This window comes from Astyanax mexicanus, chromosome 18 (genome assembly GCF_023375975.1).
Source record: "Astyanax mexicanus isolate ESR-SI-001 chromosome 18, AstMex3_surface, whole genome shotgun sequence".
Lineage (NCBI taxonomy): Eukaryota > Metazoa > Chordata > Actinopteri > Characiformes > Acestrorhamphidae > Astyanax > Astyanax mexicanus.
The window spans coordinates 36,381,924-36,400,238 of NC_064425.1; the positions used below are offsets into that span (position 1 = coordinate 36,381,924).

Genomic DNA, 18,315 nt, shown 5'->3' on the forward strand with positions numbered 1-18,315 from the left:
AACAAAGTCACATTCAGCTGTTCTGTCAGCACCACTGGATCTGCTTTTAACATTAATTCCAGGATGAGGGATATTGCACTAGATACAGTGGGAACAGGAGCAGGCCAGCTCTCTGCCTTGGTGTGCTTAGCAGCGATGCTGCTGCGCTGCTTTATGAGGGCAGCCAAACTGTTTATGCCCAAATTTCAAAACAGCAGAGCCTCTCTGTGCTTGCGAACACAATGTAAGATCCGTCCCCGTGTTTAACTCTAAAACTCACCTCCAGATGTTGATCACGGTTAGTCAGAAACATGTAAATCTGTCTCCGAAAAGACAGGATGTGTTTAACAACAGCATTTTTACAGCCTAAGGGGCTATTTTCATAGCGCTGCTGAATTTATCAAAGCGGGCCAGTTCTTTTATTAGCGCTTCGTTTTTAATGTATGGAGGGACGTTAGATATTACGACGTGGGTCGCAGGAGCGCTCAGCGGGCTAACCTGCACCATCACCCCATTCAACCAAATCCCAGACTCGATCAGCCTGTTCACACAGCTCTCATCGTCTAAAAACACCATCACCGCTATTAGAAAGGACTACACTAACCACACACTAAATGCACACTAACCGTACACTAACAGTGAGAACAAAAAGAAAAGGAAAGGAAAAAGAAAAAATAAAACTTTGTAAAAGTAAAAAAGCAACAAAAGTTAAAAATTGGCAGCACGCCAAAAAACTCTGCACGCCACCCACAGAAAGCACATACGCAGAGAGAGAGAGAGAGAGAGAGAGAGAGAGAGAGACAGACAGAGAGAGGTAGAGAAAGAGAGAGAAATAGAGAGAGACAAAGAGAGAAACAGAGAGAGAGAGAGAGAGAGAGAGAGAGAGAGAGAGAGAGAGAGAAAGAGAAAGGGGGGGTGAATTATGGGAGTTGTAGTGAGGTCTGATAGTGGGTGCAGGTGAATTATGGGAGTTGTAGTGAGGTCTGATAGTGGGTGCAGGTGAATTATGGGAGTTGTAGTGAGGTCTGATAGTGGGTGCAGGTGAATTATGGGAGTTGTAATGAGGTCTGATAGTGGGTGCAGGTGAATTATGGGAGTTGGAGTAAGGTTTGATAGTGGATGCAGGTGAATTATGGGAGTTGTAGTGAGGGCTGATAGTGGGTGCAGGTGAATTATGGGAGTTGTAGTGAGGTCTGATAGTGGGTGCAGGTGAATTATGGGAGTTGGAGTAAGGTTTGATAGTGGATGCAGGTGAATTATGGGAGTTGTAGTGAGGTCTGATAGTGGGTGCAGGTTAATTATGGGAGTTGTAGTGAGGTCTGATAGTGGGTGCAGGTGAATTATGGGAGTTGTAATGAGGTCTGATAGTGGATGCAGGTGAATTATGGGAGTTGGAGTGAGGTCTAAAAGTGGGTGCAGGTGAATTATGGGAGTTGGAGTGAGGGCTGATAGTGGGTGCAGGTGAATTATGGGAGTTGGAGTGAGGTCTGACAGTGGATGCAGGTGAATTATGGGAGTTGTAGTGAGGTCTGATAGTGGGTGCAGGTGAATTATGGAAGTTGTAGTGAGGTCTGATAGTGGGTGCAGGTGAATTATGGGAGTTGTAGTGAGGTCTGATAGTGGGTGCAGGTGAATTATGGGAGTTGGAGTGAGGTCTGATAGTGGGTGCAGGTGAATTATGGGAGTTGTAATGAGGTCTGATAGTGGGTGCAGGTGAATTATGGGAGTTGTAGTGAGGTCTGATAGTGGGTGCAGGTGAATTATGGGAGTTGTAATGAGGTCTGATAGTGGGTGCAGGTGAATTATGGGAGTTGTAGTGAGGTCTGATAGTGGGTGCAGGTGAATTATGGGAGTTGTAATGAGGTCTGATAGTGGGTGCAGGTGAATTATGGGAGTTGTAGTGTGGTCTGATAGTGGGTGCAGGTGAATTATGGGAGTTGTAGTGAGGTCTGATAGTGGGTGCAGGTGAATTATGGGAGTTGTAATGAGGTCTGATAGTGGGTGCAGGTGAATTATGGGAGTTGTAGTGTGGTCTGATAGTGGGTGCAGGTGAATTATGGGAGTTGTAGTGAGGTCTGATAGTGGGTGCAGGTGAATTATGGGAGTTGTAGTGATGTCTGATAGTGGGTGCAGGTGAATTATGGGAGTTGTAGTGAGGTCTGATAGTGGGTGCAGGTGAATTATGGGAGTTGTAGTGAGGTCTGATAGTGGGTGCAGGTGAATTATGGGAGTTGTAGTGAGGTCTGATAGTGGGTGCAGGTGAATTGTAGGAGTTGAGTCTGAAGTTGTGTTTTGGTTTTTAACATTCTTCTATCCACAGTGTATCTGTCTGCCAGGAATACATAATAGAAGCTAATATTACCATCCACAGTGGACAGTGCAGTGGGTGGTAATGACCTGGCTGGAATTATCCATTTGAACAGACAAGTGACTCTAAAATGAATGTTTTAAAATTACTTGGAATCAAATCTTATGTTGACTTCTACTGACAGCTTAGTTCTTTTGGACAAATTATGTTTTTGCAGGACAGGGATGCAATATTTCATTTTTAACAGTTTTCAAAACTACTAAACGAGTTGAACTGTAGAAACATGCTCACACACAGCAAGCCTCTTCCCACACTGATCAGTACACACACACACACACACACACACAGATGGATGTAAAAATGTTCAGGGACTGCAGCCAATTTACTAATGAAGTTAAATGACTGCTTTCATCAGAAGTGGACTAATTCTCAGAGGAGCTACACGACACATAGACATGTCAGCTAGTGTATGAGAACAGTTCACAGCCAGTGCAGATGTGTGTGTGTGTGTGTGTGTGTGTTTGTGTGTGTGAACATTCTGCATTTCTGTTCAGAGTGACGCACAGCCAATGCAGAGTGTGTTTTTACAGACTCATGTCTGTATGTGTTTATCTGTATTTGCATATTTGTACAGGAATGGTTGTATGTGAGTGAGTGTGTATGTGTGTGTGTAGTATGTGTTTGGGAATGAAAGAAAAAGCATAGGTTTGAGTGTAAAGGATTGTGTGTGTGTGTGTGTGTGTGTGTGTGTTTGTGTGCGTGTGGTACAGAGCGGGGGGTGATTCATGTTCTCTGTTGGGCTGTAAAGCATTCGGTGCACAATATGAGCAGACAGCACATTTGTCAATATGAAAGATGTTGACATTACTGATCAGGGCTGAGACAGGGATAATAATGATATTGTCAGGCTATGGCTAAGGGCCGGGACGTGGGGGCCTGAGGGCCCTGTAATGCGGAAGCTCTTTCGTGCTGCTCCAATAATTAGCATTATTTTGTGTGTAAGTGCATCATTTCTTAAATATGTATTTTATATGTTTCACTGTGGGAAACAAGACAGACCTAATGCTAAAGAGGGCTAGAGTGTGATGCTAAAGAGGGATGGAGTGTGATGCTAAAGAGGGATGGAGTGTGATGCTAAAGAGGGCTAGAGTGTGATGCTAAAGAGGGCTAGAGTGTGATGCTAAAGAGGGCTAGCGTGTGATGCTAAAGAGGGATGGAGTGTGATGCTAAAGAGGGATGGAGTGTGATGCTAAAGAGGGCTAGAGTGTGATACTAAAGAGGGCTAGAGTGTGATGCTAAAGAGGGCTAGAGTGTGATGCTAAAGAGGGCTAGCGTGTGATGGTAACAGTGCTAGAGTGTGATGCTAAAGAGGGCTAGAGTGTGATGCTAAAGAGGGCTAGAGTGTGATGCTAAAGAGGGCTAGAGTGTGATGCTAAAGAGGGCTAGAGTGTGATGCTAAAGAGGGCTGGAGTGTGATGCTAAAGAGGGCTGGAGTATGATGCTAAAGAGGGCTAGAGTGTGATGCTAAAGAGGGCTGGAGTGTGATGCTAAAGAGGGCTAGAGTGTGATGCTAAAGAGGGCTAGAGTGTGATGCTAAAGAGGGCTGGAGTGTGATGCTAAAGAGGGCTGGAGTGTGATGCTAAAGAGGGATGGAGTGTGATGCTAAAGAGGGATGGAGTGTGATGCTAAAGAGGGATGGAGTGTGATGCTAAAGAGGCATGGAGTGTGATGCTAAAGAGGGCTAGAGTGTGATGCTAAAGAGGGATGGAGTGTGATGCTAAAGAGGGCTGGAGTGTGATGCTAAAGAGGGCTAGAGTGTGATGGTAAAGAGGGCTAGAGTTTGATGCTAAAGTGGGCTGGAGTGTGATGGTAAAGAGGGCTAGAGTGTGATGGTAAAGAGGGCTAGAGTGTGATGCTAAAGAGGGCTAGAGTGTGATGGTAAAGAGGGCTAGAGTGTGATGGTAAAGATGAGTGGAGTGTGATGGTAAAGAGGGCTAGAGTGTGATGCTAAAGAGGGCTGGAGTGTGATGCTAAAGAGGGCTAGAGTGTGATGCTAAAGAGGGCTAGAGTGTGATGCTAAAGAGGGCTGGAGTGTGATGCTAAAGAGGGCTGGAGTGTGATGCTAAAGAGGGATGGAGTGTGATGCTAAAGAGGGATGGAGTGTGATGCTAAAGAGGGATGGAGTGTGATGCTAAAGAGGCATGGAGTGTGATGCTAAAGAGGGCTAGAGTGTGATGCTAAAGAGGGATGGAGTGTGATGCTAAAGAGGGCTGGAGTGTGATGCTAAAGAGGGCTAGAGTGTGATGGTAAAGAGGGCTAGAGTTTGATGCTAAAGTGGGCTGGAGTGTGATGGTAAAGAGGGCTAGAGTGTGATGGTAAAGAGGGCTAGAGTGTGATGCTAAAGAGGGCTAGAGTGTGATGGTAAAGAGGGCTAGAGTGTGATGGTAAAGATGAGTGGAGTGTGATGGTAAAGAGGGCTAGAGTGTGATGGTAAAGAGGGCTAGAGTGTGATGGTAAAGAGGAGTGGAGTGTGATGGTAAAGAGGGCTAGAGTGTGATGGTAAAGAGGAGTGGAGTGTGATGGTAAAGAGGGCTAGAGTGTGATGGTAAAGAGGAGTGGAGTGTGATGGTAAAGAGGAGTGGAGTGTGATGGTAAAGAGGAGTGGATTGTGATGGTAAAGAGGAGTGGAGTGTGATGATAAAGAGGGCTAGAGTGTGATGGTAAAGAGGGCTAGAGTGTGATGGTAAAGAGGGCTAGAGTGTGATGGTAAAGAGGGCTAGAGTGTGATGGTAAAGAGGAGTGGAGTGTGATGGTAAAGAGGGCTAGAGTGTGATGGTAAAGAGGAGTGTAGTGTGATGGTAAAGAGGAGTGGAGTGTGATGGTAAAGAGGAGTGGAGTGTGATGGTAAAGAGGAGTGGAGTGTGATGGTAAAGAGGAGTGGAGTGTGATGGTAAAGAGGGCTAGAGTGTGATGGTAAAGAGGAGTGCAGTGTGATGGTAAAGAGGGCTAGAGTGTGATGGTAAAGAGGAGTGGAGTGTGATGGTAAAGAGGAGTGGAGTGTGGTGGTAAAGAGGAGTGGAGTGTGATGGTAAAGAGGAGTCGAGTGTGATGGTAAAGAGGAGTGGAGTGTGATGGTAAAGAGGGCTAGAGTGTGATGGTAAAGAGGAGTGGAGTGTGATGGTAAAGAGGGCTAGAGTGTGATGGTAAAGAGGAGTGGAGTGTGATGGTAAAGAGGGCTAGAGTGTGATGGTAAAGAGGAGTGGAGTGTGATGGTAAAGAGGAGTGGAGTGTGATGGTAAAGAGGAGTGGAGTGTGGTGGTAAAGAGGAGTGGAGTGTGATGGTAAAGAGGAGTGGAGTGTGATGGTAAAGAGGAGTGGAGTGTGGTGGTAAAGAGGAGTGGAGTGTGATGGTAAAGAGGAGTGGAGTGTGATGGTAAAGAGGAGTGGAGTGTGGTGGTAAAGAGGAGTGGAGTGTGATGGTAACAGGGCTTTAGAGTGACTGCAGTCAGCTATGACTGACTGAGAGCTGAGCGTTTGTTTATATTTAATATGTGTGTGATACATATATCAACTAATAATCTGAATCACAATATTGGCGTGAGACAAATCGGTACCTAACTTTTCATTCGTCATTTAATAAATTAATCTTATGCACCTGATTTTATTATTATTTAACTGTATCTAATATTTTCTGACGGTATATAAATAAAGAATGCGTCTTCATTGTGTAGCCAATTAAAACAAAATGATCACAAAAAACTTACCCAAGTTCTTTGATCAGGCATGCGGAACTGCGGGCGTGACAAAAGAAAACAGCGAATCAAAATCAGGTCTCACAAAGACGAATAGATATCTGACCCTAAGATGGAATACCAGTGCCTGTTCCTTAGCTCACACAGAAATGACTATGCTTAAACCACATGTCCCATCATGCACCCCCTCCGAAAACATTTATTATCTGATTTAAAGACAGAGGAAGCAGAGAAGCAGTGTTTTGCTGGTGATTTTTAAAATAAGTTTAGAAATGTAAAACAGGTTGGTGTTTAATCAGAATTCGTCTGTCAGTAATGCAGTCGTGTTCTGGGAGTTTGTGTGGTGCTGATAGGTGTGTGTGGTGGGTGTGTAGTAGTAAAATGTAAGCTGATAGGTCACCTCGTTAGGCTGTGTGTGGCAGGCATGTGGATGCTATCAAGCACAGACACTGAGCAGACATGCGGTATAAATCTGCCGGGTCAAACAGCCTGTAAAATAGTGCCTGGAACAGCCCATATAACACTGTAACAGAGGCCAGTGTCTGAGTGTGCAGGTGAGAATAACAGACACTAAAAGTCTGGTAAGCCTGTGCAATTCAATATAGATTCAGTTATTTGAAATAACTTTAGAAGAAACTTTTGCCAGGATATCTCTCTGGTTTTAATTTTAGCTTGTACACTTATGTTGATTTTTTAAACTTGTTCTTGGTTTTATTAGTTTTTTTATACTATTATAAATAATTATGTATTTGTTTTTAATGCTTTTAGTGATTTAGTGTTATGTACTTCATCATTTTATTTTAACCTGAATAAAAGGTTCATATTTTTCGCAATTTTCTGTTTCACAAATTACCCATAATATTCTCCCCAGTGAAAATAAAGCTTTACTAATTACTTTATTGATTTTATTTTAGTCTCTCATCTGTCCTTGAACAGGAGATTTACAGGCAGAAACTGCACCTAAATAATCCTAATCTGTAGACACTGAGGAGCATTATTGTTTCAATGTGGAGTGTGAACTAAAAGAATATTTCTAATATTTGGTGGAATCCAAGTCAATAAGAAATGAGCAAAAGTCGGCCTTACCCAGTATTACAGTGCGGTGTTCCTAATAAAGTTATTGGCGAGTGAAAATGAAATGTATATGATATTATGCTAAAAACACACCTGATTATGAAACTGAAATACTAAAGTGTATAGATTTAGACTACAGTAGGTATTGGAACATGTGTAATTTTATTAGTAAAACACAGTGTGGTTATGGATAACAGATTTTCAGAGCACATGGGAAGAAACAGGACAGTTTCTAGCAGATCTGTCTGACAGAGAAGTAAATATTGAAAAAAAAACTTTCCAGAATCTTACCTGTGGGTGGAAGAGGAAGCCTGGCGCAGGACGCATATATTTTTCCTTCAGCATCTCAAACGGATCACTGGCTTTCCTCTTTTCAACCCTGCTAAAATTGAACTTCCATCAGTTCAGGAGATACAAGATTTCAGACAGCTCTGATGTTCACACTTAATCAAACATTTAAATATACTTTACTTTACAGTGTTGTATTCAAAATAAAACAAATTGCCATTTCACGTTCATTAAGTGAGAAGAGCTATATTAGCATATTTAATAAATGAACATAGACAACTAATATTTGTATACCATGTTCTACAAAAGACAATGCAATATAGTGATTGACAGTACCTGTAGATGGGGTCCATGAAGAAGGGGGTGGGTCTTGCATGCTGGAGGGAGGGGTCTCCTTTAGGAAGCTCTGCCTCAAACCCTTCCCCTCCAAATACATGGTTCTTCCGTGACTCCTTGCCTCTGATGCATGTTCCTCGGCTCCGCCCACCCAGACTCAGGTCCAGTGGCTGGTCCTGATTGGCTGAGCGTACAAGTGACGCCTCAGGCTTTGAGGAAACACATGTTGGAGCCAGGCGTTCCTCTTTGCGCTTGGTGGTGAGGTCAAAGGGTGACTCGGTGGTCCTGCCCTGTGGTCTCTTGGTCTCTACTGGTGAGCTACCTGGCTCCTCCTTGTGGGCTGGAGGTCTCAGTGGCTCTCCCTCATGGAATGCGTAGACTGGTGGTGAGAAAGCAGGAAAGAAAGACAGTGGAAACATGGAAGGGTATGGCAGAGCACCCCCTTTTTTATCATGTAGGTTAGCCAAGCCCGTAGATCCAAAGTATTTCTCTGCAATAGAGGCGATGGCTTTGATAGAGTCGTTGACGGCTCCGGACACTGCAGTGTTTTCATCTAGAGGTGGAGAGAAAAGCCCCTGTGGAGGCATGCTGGCCCCACTACCGTTAGTGGCATTGCTGCTGCTTGAACTGCTGATGAGGCTGGGCCTTTGGTCAATGTTAGAACTGCCAGGCTTCCTCTTGGGCCCTTTCATGTTTTCCTTCACCCTGTCTCGATCACGTTCCCGGTCACTCTCTGCATCGCTGTCCAGTTCTGACCCAGAGGTACTCTCCAGCTCACTTCCACTGGGGGTACTGACATCATCCAGGTCGCTGCTCTCAGACTGGTCACTTATCTTGGGCTTGTGGGCATGACCTTCTCCCTGACGCTCCACCTCTTCTTCTGCTTCACCATTTAAGGAGTGCTTGTGGAAGCTTTTCAGAAACTCATGGGACTCTTGCATTCCAGGTAAGGATAAGGGACTCTTCTGAAGGTCTGCTCCTGGCAGACTCTTTACCGGTGAAGAGGCTGGCATGATTGCGGGCCGATGGTACAGTCCAGATGGAAAGAGTCCTGGAAAACCGAATGGGAACGCTGGTGGGGCAGCCGGAAACGTCAGTCCATTGTGATGCCGGTTGCCTCCAAAATAGTCCGCCAGACCAGCTGATCCGGGTCCAATCCCGGCCAAAGCAGACTTGTCCAGCCCGGGGCCACCAGGCAGAGTAATGGCTGGCCCAAAAAGTCCCCCAGCGGCAGCAAAATGATTTTTCCCCTCGCAGAAACGCCGGTGCTTGTTGAGTGAAGAGGTGGTGCTAAACATCTGGCCACAGTCCTTACACTTGATCTGCGTCCGGCAGTCTGCATGCATGCGTTTGTGCCTGCACAGGTTTGAGAACTGGGTGTAGGACTTGTGGCAAACCTCACCTGTACACAAGGAAACACACACCATAATAATTTAATGAGAGATATGAAAATCACATATCAAACATATTCTCAGTATTCACAGTAATAACGATGCATTCTATGAGTCCTCATAAACTCCAAATTCATGTCTCCAAATTATGACTGCCAGCTGTTTGTCTTTTGGGTTTAATTGGCAATTGCTAAAGCAATGTCACTGTGGACTCCCAAAAGTCATAAACCCAGCCAGCAAGCCCATGTGGAGCTCACATGGGTGGAAAGTGGGATAGGCTCATTCCAGGTGGGCACTGATGGGCTCCGAATTGGTTTGTATTGTATGTGTGGTTATGCTGGGACCCCGTTGGGCTTGCACTTCCACTGGGGGTACTGACATTATCCAGGTTGCTGCTCTCAGACTAGTCACTTATCTTGGGCTTGTGGGCATGACCTTCTCTCTGACGATTCACCTCCTCTTCTGCTTCACCATTTAGGGAGTGCTTGTGGAAGCTTTTCAGAAAGTCACGGGACGCTTGCATTTCAGGTAAGGATAAGGTCTGCTCCCGGCAGACTCTTTACCGGTGAAGAACCTGGCAGGATGGCCTCCGAATTGGTTTGTACTGTATGTGCAAGTTAGGTCCCATCAGAGTGTACAACCCTGATGTGGCCCATCACTGACATCCATTGGGCTGGCTATACAGGTTCCACACAAGCATGTTATCTGGAAACTTGGGTTAGTGTTTCTGAGGACCATTAGAACACACCAGAAGAGGGCAGGCACCATTACATAAACTAACAACTGCATGCCCACATGATAATTCACTCTCTCACACCCACACACACAACGATACGGTGACACAATGACACAGAGTGACAAAGGGACACAGACTGGAGCTTGGAGACAGAGACAGCACAATGCCGCTATTTTCGTCGTGAGAAGGAAACTGAATTGAATGAATCCTATCCTGCAGGTCCGTTCCCATGGACCACACTCACTGACCTGTCTCTCTCTCTCACACACACACACACTTTCCTATGACTGATTCTATACCAAAACACTTTTTTATTACCCAGATTGGTTACAAATATAATGTAGTTTTACAATAATATATTGGAATATTACAATAAAGTAAAGATGATGCAGCAAAAAAATATATTTCCTCAGCAATAGCATCATAAGTTATAAAACTCTGTGGCACTTTGTTTTTTAAGGTGTTGAGCAACAGTAACATAGTAGAACTGGCAATAAAAAATACATTTATTTCTTCTAAAACTAAAAGTAAAAACTTAAAACCTAACTCAAAATAGTAACAGATTAACAGAGTGATGTATCGAAATATCCAATTTTATGTAAAACAGACATTTAAGTTCAGTTGTGGGTTTACCGTGTATGATTAACTCTCTCCATTTACGGTGCAATGGTCAGTTTACTATGGGCACTGAATGTAGGCAGTACTCTAACACATTAGCAAGGTGTAAGGCAATAAAAAAGTCACACAACACCTAACAAAAGGAATTCATCCTTTAAAGCAAAACTCAGTGTAATCCACTGAAAATTATAGAAGGGTTAGATAAACTGTGAGGAAGGAGAAAGTGAGGCATTTCTGTGTGAGTCAGAGTGTGTGTATGTGAGTGTGTGTGTGGTGGGGGGTGTCACTATGAGTGAGGTTAAAGTGATCTGAAGCTCCACTCTTAGCTCTGTTTATGAGTGAGCTCTCTCCTCAGGCCTGGATCAAAAGACCATGTGTAAATATTAGTGTAAAGACTGAGTATACAAGTGTGTGTGTGTGTGCGCGCGTGTGTGGAGTCATCTTATCCTTCCTGTTCAGACACACATGCACATCTGTAACTTACACACACATAGGACGAACAGGTGTGAAGTGTGTGTGTGTTTGTGTGCATGTGTGTGTGTGCACAAGAAGAACGCTTTGCACTTTATGGGTATTTTATCAGCCTGTCATAAACTGAAACTGAATATTATAAACACATTCCACGATGCTGAACATCTTCTGCATTAAATGTGGATGTAATTTTGCCAGAGTTACTTCTCTGTTCACATGGACAATTCTATGCAGAAGCCGCTGGTCACCATCATTACCACCCACTGCACTTTCCACTGTGGGTGGTATTATGTTAATAATTCACCTAAACCCACTATCAGACCTCACTCCAACTCCCATAATTCACCTGCACCCACTATCAGACCTCCCTCCAACTCCCATAATTCACCTGCACCCACTATCAGACCTCCCTCCAACTCCCATAATTCACCTACACCCACTATCAGACCTCCCTACAACTCCCATAATTCACCTACACCCACTATCAGACCTCACTCCAACTCCCATAATTCACCTGCACCCACTATCAGACCTCACTACAACTCCCATAATTCACCTGCACCCACTATCAGACCACACTACAACTCCCATAATTCACCTGCACCCACTATCAGACTTCACTCCAACTCCCATAATTCACCTTACCTTGCCATGAGATAAAACAATATCAATAGTTATCGAGGAAAATATATATCGCGATAACTATGATAAGCCGGGGCGATATAATTCGATAAACTTTATTTTCGATTTCCCGTTCTAGTAGTGCTGTGAACAGGTGCAGCACAAGGTCAGGCAGCACGCTGAACTGCCTCACAATCTGTACTGCAGTAGAAGTGTATCATTTCAGAAACTTGACTTTATTCGTCCCACCTCCATTACAGGTCACTTGCTTTAAAATATTTAAATGTTAGCATAATTTAAATGCAGCAAAACTTAAAGGTTAATATTTTAATAAACATTAGCAATAAATAATCTCAAAATAACAACAAATAGAAAATAGAAAAACAGTAAAACATATGTAATACATACTTTTTATATGACCAACATTTGTTAGACTAAAACTAGACTAAAATATAACTAAAACTATTATACATTTTAGTCAAAAAAGACTAAAACTATATCAAAATCACCTTTCAAAATGAACACTGTGATATACTCTTGTATTTTGCTTTATGTAGTTGCCTGCATTCAGGGAGGGGAATAATCCCTTGATTAAATATAATTATATTAAAAATCCAAGTGCTATTGCAATTTAATTTAAACAGAAAAATAATGTAAAGGGTCTGAATTTTATTTATAGTTTATATATTTGTCCCCTTGCACTTGTTTTAAGGGCCATACATGTGGGGGGTTCCGGACCTGTGTGGACGTATAATGACCTTTTAAAATTTATTTAAAATCTGTCTGAGCACCTTGTGCCCACCTGGCAAGTTGTGAACATCCTAGTATCTGTCCACAAGGCTCTGAGCCTGCTAGTGATTTTGGCCATAACTCCCTTATTCTGTCACTTATGAGTAAAAAGAAACCTTTAAGTGTAACAGAAAGTGATTTGATTTATATTGTGATACATATCGATATCGGCTGATATGGAAAACTATATCGTGATAAGATTTGTTTCCATATCGCCCAGCCCTACCATGAGCACACTGGCCAGAGTTCAACCTCACTCACAAGATAACAGCTCACAACGTATACAGTTATTGGCATTCCGAAGCCATTCCCAGAGGTTTAGATTCATTATCAGTTTACATACTTCTATCCCATGACTTTTGGCAAGCCAGTGTATGATAAATCTGTTTTCTGTTTTTGGAACTCTTTTAAATGTGTCCTTCTGCTAAAATCCACTTTTTTTTGTTCTTTGTGAAATACTATAGGTCTCTCTGAGTTGTATATAGATGCTGCATATGAAACTGTTTCTCAGCCTCCATTGTCTGCAGTAGCTATTAAAAGAAAATCCTCAGAAATACGAGTTCATGGCCTTACAGCTCTGTTTCAAGAGCTAGTTAGCGTTAGCTAGTGTAAGTAACTAGGTTTAAAAAAAAGTTTAAATCGTATCTCCAGTGGATACCGCATTTTACTGAGAACTTAAATATACAGTGTATTACAAAAGTGAGTACACCCCTCACATTTCTGCAGATAATTAAGTATGTCTTTTCATGGGACAACACTGACAAAATGACACTTTGATACAATCAAAAGTTGTCTGTGTGTAGCTTATATAACAATGTAAATTTATTCTCTCCTTAAAATAACTTAATATATAGCTGTTAATGTGTAAACCACTGGCAACAAAAGTGAGTACACCCCTAAGAGATGACACCCTAAATGTCTAAATTGAGCACTGCTTGTCAATTACCCTTCAAAATGTCATGTGATCTGTTAGTGTTACTAGGTCTTAGGTGTGCATAGGGAGCAGGTGTGTTCAATTTTGTAGTACAGCTCATAAATTCTCTCATACTGGTCACTGAAAGTTCCAACATGGCACCTCATGGCAAAGAACTCTCTAAGGATCTTAAGAGATGAATTGTTGTGCTACAAGAAGATTGCCAACACCCTGAGCTGTAGCATAGTGGCCAAGATCATTGCGTTGGTCATCCAAAGAAGCTGAGTGCACGTGCTCAGGCTCATGTCCTATGCTGTCTCTGAAATACAGGCACAGGAGTGCTGTCAGCATTGCTGCAGAGATTGAAGAGGTGGGGGGGTCACCCCAGAAGAAGCCTCTTCTGAATTCTGTACACAAGAAAGCTCGCAAACAGTTCTATGTTCTATGGTTTGATGAGAACAAGATTAATTTGTTTGGATCAGGTGGTCTCAAGCATGTGTGGCAGCAGTCAGGTGAGGAGTACAAAGATAAGTGTGTAATGCCTACATTCAAGCATGGTGGTGGGAATACCATGGTCTGGGGCTACATGAGTGCAGCAGCTGTTGGGGAGTTACAATTTATTGAGGCCGCAGGGCCGTGTTCCAGCATGATAATGACCCCAAACACAGCTCTAAGAGGACCACTGCTTTATTGAAGAGGCTGAGGGTAAAGGTGATAGACTGGATAAGCATGTCTCCAGACCTAAACCCAATAGAACATCTTTAGGGCATCCTCAAATGGAAGGTAGAGGAGCGGAAAGTCTGGATTATCCGCCAGCTCTGTGACATTCGTCATCAAGGAGGAGTGAAAAAGCATTCCAGTGGCAACTTGTAAAGCTCTGGTAAACTCCATGCCCGGGAGAGTTAAGGCAGTTCTGGAAAATAATGGTGGCCACACAAAATATTAACACTTCAGGAACTTTCCCTTAGGGGTGTACTCACTTTTGTTGCCGGTGGTTTAGACATTAATTGGCTGTAATTAATGGCTGTATATTAAGTTATTTTAAGGGAAGAATAAATTTACACTGTTATACAAGCTGCACACAGACTACTTTTCATTGTGTCAAAGTGTCATTTTTTCAGTGTTCTCTCATGAAAATAATATACTCAATCATCTGCAGATATGTGGGGGGTGTACTCACTGTATTAAAATGGGAGTCTGCAGTTATCCAGTAACACTAAACACACACACACACACACACACACACACACATGATGCTGACTGGAGGAACTGGACCATGCGCGCTGCCGTGGTTCATGTATAGTTCAAGTGTAAGTGAAGTGAATTCACATCAAACAAACAAAGCCCCCCACCAATGCAGCTGCTGGCTGGGCTGCTGTGTGTGTGAGTGTGTGTGTCCAGTAACACAGTCATTAGCTGTTGTTAGAGCTGCTTGTTTAAAAGCTGATTGCTGTGTACCGTGTACTGAGCCCAGTGAAGGCATGTGGTAGCATTTTGTCTGGAATGGTCTTCGTCGGCTTGTTACTGTCTGAGTGAGGCGGCGTGGCCAGGCTGAGGTCAGAGTGTGTGGGGTCAGTGCGCTGAGGGTCGAACATCATACACAGGCCACAGGTTTACTTACTACTGACTAGTTTAGAGAAAAATGTACTATAAAGTGAAGAGTGCACGGTCTTTTGTGAGGTCAGACAGTTACTGGGAGCACTGGGCTGTGACTGTAATAAATGCAGTTTATGTTTCAGGACACTGTTAAGTACGTGTCAGAATCTTTAAGTAGATGATATTATGTGCAATTTAAACTCCCACAATGCACTCGTAATTTATACTGAACATCATAACACACTACATGAGCTGAATTTGGGCGTAAAATGCATTGTGCATTCCAGTGTCTAAATAATTTTAATGATGTTTATTTTGATCTTCATATCAGTGGCTTATAATGATCTTAAAAAAAACAATGCAATATCGGCAATATAACAGCCAAACTAATTTATTATTGTGACAGGTCTGTCATAAAGTTAATGTCAGCTGATAATAAACAAGTATGCTTTTAACAGTATATTGCATGCAAGCACACACACACAGACACACACACACAAATAATCTTGTTTTTAAGAAAGAAAGTATTCCTGCTTTGGGAAAAAGGTGTTATCAGCAATGCATGCTCATGCTGTAAATATTTTAATAACAAATGCTACATTAATGTTAACCATTTGTGTAAAAATAGCATAAAAAAGATCAAACTGTAGTGTGCCTGAAACAGGGAAGACTTGCATGTATGATGTCATAACATCATATCATATATAGGAAAGCGCCACCAAGTGGTGAAAATTGAGAGAGGAATATGATGTGATGCATAAATTGGAAATCAGATTAAATTAAAAATTAACATTAATAGAAAACAATGTGGATTAGCATATTTTTGATAATGTTTTTGAATTCATGCAATGAAAAGAACATGGGACTGGAATTATAATTTTGGATTATTTTACAAAATGTTGAGGAAAAATGGACCACAACTAACCATAACATCTATTAAAATGTATTTAATATTAAAATGAGGGGACTTATTGTAGCTCTTTGTTCTTGGAATTCTCCATGTCAGTAGCGATTTAGTTTTAAATGTCTGTATTGGGTATATGGAAAACAGAGGAAAGTTTAAAAAAGAAAAAACAAAAGATTACATTACTTCACCTAAGTAATAAAATTAAAAATACATGTAATGAGGCTTCTGTATAGAAGCTGTGAGGTGAAGAGCATATGGACGGACTTGGTGGAGCTTTGCCGTTTTTCCATTTTATTTGTAAAATCTGATTAATTTGATGAAATTTTTGGCTTCAAAAGTAAAAATACCCTAAACCAGCCATCTGGTGGCTTCATCAGCTGCTTCTCTTATTAAAAACCAATTAGAAGCCAAAGATCCAGTCAGGTAAGTTTGAATATGTTGCCCCTTGTGTGTGTGTGTGTGTGTGTGTGTGTGTGTTGGAGAAGGAAGCGTGCAGACTTACATATGAAGGAGGTGAGAGACTTACATATGAAGGGCTTGACAGAGGAGTGGATGTGTTTGTGCTGTTTGAGGCCGGACGAGGTGGCGAACGTTTTGCCGCAGTCGGGGCAGGCGTGTGCCCGGGCGCCAACGTGCTGGGAACGGATGTGCCTCTGCAAGTTACTGGGGTCTGTAAACACCTGCTGGGGAGAGGCAGAAGAGAGCGGGAGACAGAGTTTATATGCATATACAGTACTGCACACACCGCAGAACAGATTATTTCTGACCATGTTCAGCTGTGCTGATTTAATATACACTGCCTGGTCAAAAAATAAGTCATGGTCAAACACTATAATATTCCGTGGACCGCCTTCACGCATTCACTGTGGCATTGTTTCTGCAGTGTCACAAGATTTATTTCAATCTAGTGTTGCATTCATTTTTCTCCAAGATCTGATGATGGTTGAGTCTGACGCTGCACAAAGTCTTCTCCAGCACATCCCAAAGATTCTCATTGAGGTTAAGATCTGGAGTCTGTGGTGAACAATCCATGTGTGAAAATGATGATCTCATGCTCCCTGAATCACTCTTTCACTATTCCAGCCCCATGAATCCTGACATTGTCATCTTATAATATGGCCGTGTCATCAGGGAAGAAAAATCCATTGATGGAATAACCTAGTCTATATTCAGTATATTCAGGTAGTCAGCTGACCTCATTCTTCCAGCACATACTGTTGCTGAACCTAAACCTGCAGACCAACTGCAGCATCAACCCCACATCATTTACTTACTTAAATCTAGGTAGCGATTTCTTTTTTGCCAGGCAGTGTAGTAACATTGCACTATTGACAAGTATCATGATGTTATCAGATACATTTAGTGTATGTAGCATCTGCAGGTATATAATAGACAGTAATTAAATTCTATATACACTTAGTATAAGTAGTATATTGCTGGTATTTACACTTTGTGATCGTGTCTACACACACAATTTGCAATAATAATTCCAAGTATTAGAAGATTCCAAGTATATGATTTGATATTAGACTAAAACAATCATAAATACTATGTAATAAGTTATACAGACTTGTAAACAAGCTTTTGTGACTTCTGTTGATGAATTACAGTTACCTCCAGTTACAGAAGTCTGATATATGAAATTCTGGCAACAAATTTCTATTGGTGGGCCTTAGTCACATGATTTACTAGGTGGGTTAATGGAAACAACCAGGTTGTTGAGAGTGTGCTATTTTCACATCTTTGGCTCTTTTATTTGTACACTGGGCATATCCTCATGTCCTCACAGTCAGTGTGTAGTCATTTCCACACCTGGCTGCATTCTCTTAGGTTTACATGTCTATCCTATGTAATGGCTGTAATGCTGTAATGTTCCATTGCAGCATTATATATATATAAACCTTATTACAGGCTCTAGGCCCAATAGAAAGACATACAACATATACATAAAAAAAGAAAAAAAATATGCATAAGCATGTACAAACATACTATCAGTCATGACAGCATTTAAAGGCAGCCATACCCATGCTTCCACATATGATTGATATCTGGCAGAGCTGCATCTAGGGCTTGTGAGAATCCTTATAATACAGTTTTGAGACTTATCCAGACGACACATGAACTTAAACATTAGGTTCCTCACAAGAGCCTGTAAAGTATTTAGTCCTGAGTCACAAAATAGTTTATTAGCACTGCAACTCCTATGCATTTTCAGCAATATCCTCAGACAGTCATTATATGCTACTTGAAGTTTACGCAGGGTCTCTTTTTTGTAGCTGACTTATAGTGGGGCTGCATACATAGGAGTTCAGTAGGCACGAAACAGACTTACTTTCACATCATCAGAACATGTTTGCTTGAACACACAACATTCTTCTCTGCCTATACATGTCAGCATCATCTCCCAACTTGTCAGTGATAATGTGCCCAAGATATTTTGTACTGCTTGATACACATACTGATTGCCCTGACATATCAACACAACACTCTTTTTTGCATTGTACTGTACATCAAACTCAGCCCCATACTCAGAGCA

General features: G+C 42.2%; 1 protein-coding gene across 14 annotated transcripts in view; it reads right to left on the reverse strand.

Moving 5' to 3' along the window:
- Positions 1 to 18,315, reverse strand: part of mecom (MDS1 and EVI1 complex locus) — a 295,445-nt gene that overhangs the window by 23,457 nt on the left and 253,673 nt on the right. For 2 of the 14 annotated variants that reach the window (XM_049467380.1, XM_022685937.2), the window contains 4 exons: positions 16,282 to 16,462; positions 7,738 to 9,139; positions 7,405 to 7,495; positions 6,052 to 6,078 (listed from right to left, as the gene is read on the reverse strand). In XM_049467380.1, the coding sequence (XP_049323337.1) occupies positions 6,052 to 6,078; positions 7,405 to 7,495; positions 7,738 to 9,139; positions 16,282 to 16,462 (1,701 nt within the window). The remainder of the gene's footprint in view (positions 1 to 6,051; positions 6,079 to 7,404; positions 7,496 to 7,737; positions 9,140 to 16,281; positions 16,463 to 18,315) is intronic. The other 12 variants (XM_049467387.1, XM_049467386.1, XM_049467382.1 and 9 more) reach the window with 12 other exon arrangements.